The sequence below is a fragment of the Cebus imitator genome, unplaced genomic scaffold (assembly GCF_001604975.1).
Source record: "Cebus imitator isolate Cc_AM_T3 unplaced genomic scaffold, Cebus_imitator-1.0 Scaffold145, whole genome shotgun sequence".
Lineage (NCBI taxonomy): Eukaryota > Metazoa > Chordata > Mammalia > Primates > Cebidae > Cebus > Cebus imitator.
Genome location: NW_016107460.1, coordinates 5,592,557 through 5,599,414, shown reverse-complemented (window position 1 = coordinate 5,599,414; position 6,858 = coordinate 5,592,557). Strand labels below are relative to the sequence as shown.

The 6,858-nt window shown below is 56.5% G+C and overlaps 1 protein-coding gene across 1 annotated transcript; it reads right to left on the bottom strand.

The window, feature by feature from the left end:
- Positions 1–335: 335 nt before the first annotated feature.
- TPRG1L (tumor protein p63 regulated 1 like) lies at positions 336–5,239 on the bottom strand. Its single transcript, XM_017542688.1, has 5 exons — positions 4,936–5,239; positions 4,707–4,798; positions 4,339–4,515; positions 2,739–2,892; positions 336–2,025 (listed from the first exon to the last, which is right to left on the bottom strand). The coding sequence occupies exons 1-5, from the start codon at positions 5,134–5,136 to the stop codon at positions 1,831–1,833; spliced, it is 819 nt and encodes a 272-aa protein (XP_017398177.1). The 5' UTR covers positions 5,137–5,239; the 3' UTR covers positions 336–1,830.
- Between the last annotated feature and the right edge of the window lie 1,619 nt (positions 5,240–6,858).

Genomic DNA, 6,858 nt, shown 5'->3' with positions numbered 1-6,858 from the left:
CACCCCCAGGTCCGGTCAGCTTCTCAGGGAGTCTCACATCCACTTGTTTGAGAGCCAGCGAGTGTGGGTCTCCACCCTGGCTGTTTGCAGGAAGCACCTAGAAGTACCCAGAACAATTCCATCTGTCTCTCCAGCCAGTGCCTGGCAGGCAGCCAGGCTTGCCTGGCACCCCAGGTGGGGGGATCAGGGCCACAAACCTAGGTTGCTGCGTACCGTGGCCTCTTTCTGCAGGACCCACACTCAGCACCCCTGTGAGAGACGGTCCTCACAGTACAGGCAGCAGGTGCAGAGCCGCCCGAGACGGGGCGGGCATTCACACAGGGACACACTCTTTCTTGGCTGTTGCACCTATTTTAATAACAACTTCAAAAAAGGAACAACATCCATCCAGTTCTAAATGCTTTATGAACACAGACGCTGGAGTCCCCGGCCAGCTTCCAAGGCAGCCCTGCGCATCCTGCAGGCGGCCACACTCGCCCCCAGCACGCCACTCACTTAAAGCCAGCACAGCCCTAGAGACAAGGGAGAGAGCCGGTAAGCCAGCACGTGAAGCTTATTGACAGCGCTTCCAGCCACCCGAGCAAGCTGCGTGGATGCAGGGAGGTGCGTGGGTCCCTGTGGGGAAATCCAGGCATGTCAAAGCCCAGGTGTGTTCAGTGCGAGACTTGGACAAAGCCCCAGTCTATGAGGGAGCTGTAGAAGCCAAGGCGGGCATCAGCTGCTTCACAAGCATCTGAGAGACGGAGTCTCACTCTGTCACCCAGGCTGGAGTGCGGCCAGTTGGCACCATCTCGGCTCACTGCAGCCTCCACCTCCCAGGCTCAAGCCATCCTCCTGCCTCAGTCTCCTGAGTAGCTGGGACCACACATGCACCACCATGCCCAGCTAATTTTTGTATATTTGGTAGACCGGGTTTCACCACGTTGCCCAGGGTGCTCTCGAACTTCTGAGCTAGTAAGATCTGCCGACCTCAGCCTCCCAAAATGCTGGGATTACGGGCATGAGCCACCATGCCCAGCCTGATATGGTTCCTTTTTTTTTTTTTTTTTAAAGTGCATTATTCGAAAAGCAAACTACTCAACTCCCTTTTAAATATGAATACAATACAAACTTAGAATACAGAGAGATGTAAAAACTGTGTGCAAAGAACTGTCAAGGTGAGCTTCTCAAATTAATTGTCTTAAAATGATTTTCTGTAAACCTTTTTGGGTCTGGGAAAGATACCTTAAGTATTACCACAGCTTGGATTAATTTTAGAAAAAGTGTGAGTTTAGGTCAACCATTTACAGAAGAACAACAGTTCACTGAGGGTCCTGCGGGTGCAGGCTGACCTCACTGAACCAGTCTGCTGGCTGCTTTTGGATGAGCTGAAGTAAAAATGGATTACATTTTAAAATACAAAATTTGACACCAAGTGTAAACATACTGGCAACTGCAGGCACTCAGATACCCGGTGCCTCCCGGTATTTAGCAACGTACGCAAGCAGTAAGCGGCATGCTGAGGGTCCCAGCATGCTGGGGTGGCAAGAACCACAAGAAGCCAAGGAGATACTCGAGGAAGACACCAGAACTGAAGTTACACAGGATGGATACCAGCAGCACGGCGGCAGCAAGTCTTTTTGCTTTTGTCTGTAGCTTGTATTAGCAGAGTCCAATATCCAATTAAATATAGAGAATTCACTTTACTATTCTAATTGTGCCGCGGTCCCTAAAGGTAAAGGACCCCTATCCTCCTAGCTGACAGCAGGACAGCATGAAGAATGCCAGGCCCCCAGCCCCCACATCCCTTGGCTTTCTGGGGAGGGGGAGGAGCTCCCAGAATGCAGCTGGCTAAAAGCCTATTTTGCCCCTGGTCATGGAGTAGCCCAGCTTAGCCTCGTTGTTAATGAAGGACATGAGTCCCACGTAGGTCTCGATGAGCAGGGGACGTTCCAGGATCAGAACGCCATTTGCCTGTCCCGGCAGGGGGCTTTCTTTCTGGGCTTTCTTCACAGCTTGGATCAACAGAGACTTGAAGCTTTCCAACTTTAAAAAGAGAAAAACATGGAGCTTTAATTGTTAGGCAAGGTAAGAGCATCTATTACTTGGAAAAATTAGCATCCTGAGACACTTAATCCCTCCAGATGCCACCTGTCTCTTCTTCCCCTCACTTGAAGGAGCTGCCTCTGCCACATCCTGGGAGTCCCTCAGCTCCGCTCCCCACGGAGCGCTCCAGGTGTGTGGAAATCTCACCACCATGCTCTTCTGCGGCCAGTGGCAGCCGGCGTGTGCAGAGCCCTTCTTGTGTACAGGCTCCAGGTTACCTACCAGGTGGGTAACCAGGCCGAGGTGCACAGCCAGGGAAGGGCAGAACCCCACCAGGCTGTAGGCTCTGCTCTAACCCCAGCCCCGAGGCCTCCTCTCCTGGTGAGCATCTGCGCTGGTCAGCTGGCACGGCTGGCTCTGCTGCCGTTCTCTGAAGTCCAGTGGGACCCGTCTCCACCTAGATCACCACCCTCAGGAGGCCACATTATGGAGGTATGCTGACCAGTAGCCACTGGCCACATGGGGCTACTTCAACATAAATTAACCGGAACTTCCAAAAACTTAGAGAATAAACTCTATCATGAGTTTACTCTCTCACTGTTACTAGCCACGTCTCAAGTGCTCAGCAGCAGCGTCACGTGGCTGTTGGTGAGTGCAGACCTGAAATGGTTCCGTCACTGCGGGGGTGCGGCATCCCGGGCCTGTCTTCTTACCTGGCACAGAGATGCTGTCTTCTCATCTGCACCTGCCATTGGGTGTTCTATGAAAGTGGCATAGGGCACGTTGGTAGACCAGGGATTCCATCTGTTTATGAAGGAAGGGCGACTTTGCTTGTCCCACTGAATTCGAATCCCAAAACCTTCTCGCCTGACAAATTAGAAGAAATAGCCAGACTGAGCATGGCAGGCCACAGTGCTCTCAAGGACAACCTGACAATCTTACGGTTAGGAGCATATGACAGTAAAGAGCATTTTCATGTTTACAGAAAATACCTGACATATCACAGTGGAAAATGGCTTGTGGTTTTTAAGAGTAACTTCATCTCCACTAACAATTGCTTTAAGTACTTACAAGCTAGGCGCAGTGACTTATGCCTGGAATCCCAGCATTCTAAGAGGCTGAGGCGGGCAGATCGCCTGGGGTCAGGAGTTTGACACCAGGCTGGCCAACATGGTGAAACCCTGTCTCTACCAAAAATACAAACAACTAGCCAGGCGTGGAGGCACACGCCTGCAATCCCAGCTACACGGGAGGCTGAGGCAGGAGAACTGTTTGAACCTGGGAGGTGGCGATTGCAGTGAGCCAAGATTGTGCCATTGCACTCCAGCCTGGGCAACAGAGCAAGATTCCGTCTCAAAAAANAAAAAAAAACCAAAAAACTGTACTTATAGCAAATATATTTTGGTTATTAAATGTATTACTTTGGTAATATTTACATGATTAAAAATTAATAGGAATACCAGCTGGGCACAGTGGCTCACGTCTGTAATCCCAGTACTTTGGGAGGCCAAGATGGGCAGATCTCTTGAACCCAGAAGTTTGGGACCAGCGTGAGCAACCTAGCCAAGCCCCATCTCTACAAAAAAATACAAAAATTAGCTGGGCGTGGTGGTGGGCACCTGTAGTCCTAGCTCCTTGGGAGGCTGAGGTGGGAGGATCACTTAAGCCTGGGAGGTGAATGCAGTGAACCAAGTGTGCACCACTGGTGCCTGGGTGACAGAGTGGGACTCTGTCTCAAAAAAAAAAAGGAAGGGAGGAATAATTATAGATAGGCTGGCCAAATGAGAGAAAAGGAAGTGTAACCTTTTCCTTGTGTCATATTAAATGTGGGTTAAAATGTTTACTCATTTTAGCTTCCTGAATTCCTCATCCAAATCTCTACACCAAAAATCTCAGTTCTACAGTTTAACTGACTGTATATTGTCTAGGTTTCTCAGAGTTCAGAAAATTATCCTACAGCAAAAAGATCAACTCCTGAAAGTTAGTCATTAAATATTTCCAAATTGGTCTTTTAGTGGTATCTATAAAGTGGCACCCTCCTTTTCTCTTTTAAAAATTAGCCAGAGTAAGACCTGATGCGTCATGCAATCTGTCCCTGGCTGGAAATAAAATGCAGTCTGGCCTTTACCTGAAGAACATCCAAGTTCCTCTTTAACACGTTGGGCTCCACTTCAATGCATCTTAAACTCATGCAAGTCTTTTTACTACAAGCCTAATAGCTGGCTTCTGTGCCAGAATTCCTTTTAATGCACTCAACTGCCCAGAAGTCGCTCCTTTTTTGGCGCAGTGATATTGGGCTCTGAACACACTTACTTGTTGAGTGATTTAGGGGGAAACTGGAACTCTCCGTAGGAAATGGTATCTACCGCGTTGAGCGCTATCCGCACCACCTGCTGGCACTGGAGACTGATGAAATCGTATTTACAGATGAGCAGGGACTGCTCGGTGACCAGCACCAGCCGCTCCTTCTCATTGTTCCAGTGATCCACCCTGCAGGAAGAGGAGGGGCCTCGGTCCACCCTGGACACGGCTGTCTCGGCTTCGCCAAGGCCAGCCCGGCTGAAACGGCAGCAGGGGCGGCGCGCGGCGCCTGAGCGTAGCACGCTGGGAGGTCCCCGCAAGGTGCTGCGCGGTGGCTAGGAGCGGGTCCCCCCACCGAGGAGCGCGCAGCCCCGGCTTACTCGGTCAGCAGCCACACCCCCTGGATCTCGCCGTCCTCCACGGGCCGCACCACCACGCGGATCTCCTCCACTGCCTGCTCGATGCTGCCGGGCTGGGCGGGTGGGGGCAAAGGTCACAGATCACAGGCCACAGGTCACAGGTCGCTCTCTGCAGGAACGCCCGGCGCCCGCCTCCGTCCCCACTCGCCCAGATGCCGCCCCGCGCCCTCGGCCCCGGTCCCGGCCTCACCCGGAACACGAAGTACTCCTTGACGCGGGCGCGGCGCGTGGGGTCGTGGATGCTGAGCGGCCAGAGCGTCTGGCGCAGCGGCGTCCCAGGTCCCGGCCGCCCCCCGCCCGGGCAGCCGCCCGCCCCCACTTCCTCGCTGGCCGCCAGCAGCGCCGTGGGGCTCGTGCCGGCCGAGTCCACCGAGTCCCGCAGTTGCAGCATCGCCGCGCCCGTTACCGACCCGGACCCCGAAGCCGACGCGGAAGCCGTCGCCGCAGCCGGCGTCGCCGCAGCCACCGCCACCGCCCGGCCCCGCCCACGGCCCCGCCCCTGTCTCCGCCCCTCCCGCGCCCGCTGACCCTCGGGATTGGCTCTCCTCCTGCCACCTTCCGCGATTGGCTTCGCCCCGCCGCCGTTCACCATTGCTCCCGCCCCTCGCTGCGCCGGAAGCGATTGTCACGCGCAGCCTCACTTCCTGTTTACACGACCGGAAGGGGCGGGGCCGAAGCCGGTTGCTTGGCGGTCGCGGGGCCGCCGGGGAGGACGCCCGGGAATCCTGGAGCCCCTGGGCCGGCTTGGAAAGCGGATGAATCGCCCTGCAAGTGCCATGCCCCCTTCGGCCCCTGGAGCGTGGACGGAGGCGCGCGCGGGTCGGGGGCTCGCACAGCACGGAGGGGTGCGGCGCCCGGGGGCGGGGGTTGGAGGACGCAGGGGAGTTCGCACGCCGGGCGGCGGTCTCCTGCCGGGCCCGGGCGCTCTTCCCCCACGCCGGGCATTCGTGACGGATCCACGGAGCCGTGCACGCTGAGGCGGGAGGGTAGAAAGTGCTGGTGTCGAGGGCGGGTGTGGGGTGAAAGCGAACGGCCTGGGACGTCGGAGCCGCGGGACAGCCCGGGCCCTGCGCGGAGCCCGCCCTGGGGCCGCCGTGGGGCCTGGCGGAGCTCCAGCTCGTCCGGGAGTCCTCCCGGCTGGCCTTCTCCCTGCTCCTTAGCATCTGCAGGATGGGAATGCGCGCCCAGGCCCAGGCTGTCGCGAGCCTTCGGCGAGCCAGTGTGCACGGAGAGGGCGGCCCAGAGCTCCCGGTCAGCGCTCGCGGTTCGAGGTGGATGGACCGTGTGTGTGCCCCGCGCTAGCCCCAGGTCCCGGAGGTGCCCCAGCGCGTGTGGAGGGGGCTGCGGGAAAGAGGGCGCAGAGTCCAGGGGTCAGGGTTACCTTCGGGCAGCATAGATCCCTCTGCTGGGGGATGAGGAAGACACACGAGGCGGGGGTGCAGGTAGGCGAGGACAACGAGATGGGGGGAGAATGAGGAGTTCGGGGCACATCTGTTTCCTTCAGTCGGGGTGGGGATGGAGCGGGGTGTTGGTAAAGATGGACGATGTGGAATCGCCGGCCCGGAGCTGATCAGGGAAGGGCATGGGGACCTCTGAGCAGCTGGGAGACCCCAGGGAGGTTTGCAGTGGCGCCTCCCACGCAGCAGCTGGGGGAGTGGGAGAAACTGGGCTGGTCTAGACGGGGGAGTTTGCTGGGTAACGGTGGTCGAAGTCCAGGGAGAAAAGGGAGGCCAAGATTCCAGAAGGAGTGTTTGCCAAGAATGGTGGTGTGCAGGGATTCTGCCCCACTTGCCAGCAGACAGGCCAGCCTGCCGAAGTTGCATGGGCGCCAGCAGAAGACGCAATACCCCGAGTCAGAGAGAAAAGATGAGAACAGGAATCAGGCGACGCCGTTGTGCCCAGACACATATGGTGCCACAGTGGGTACGTTACAAAACAGGAACCTGGAGCCTGTGGGACCAATGTGGTCTTTGTCCCAGAGGAAGACTGTTTTCCCGGAAGGCTGCCCACCGCAAGCGCAGGCCGGAGAAATGGCCCAGGAAAGAGTGGTCAGGGCGTTGTGTTCTTGGCACGCCCAGCAAGACCGGCCAGTGGGACCTATAGACGAGTGTCT

Excerpts from the sequence above, each read along its gene's own strand:
- TPRG1L (XM_017542688.1), bottom strand. The coding sequence starts at position 5,136 with ATGCTGCAACTGCGGGACTCGGTGGACTCGGCCGGCACGAGCCCCACG. Across the intron at positions 4,799-4,935 it reads AGGAGTACTTCGTGTTCCGG|CCCGGCAGCATCGAGCAGGC; the intron begins GTGAGGCCGGGA and ends CCACCCGCCCAG. Across the intron at positions 4,516-4,706 it reads GGGGTGTGGCTGCTGACCGA|GGTGGATCACTGGAACAATG; the intron begins GTAAGCCGGGGC and ends CTCTTCCTGCAG.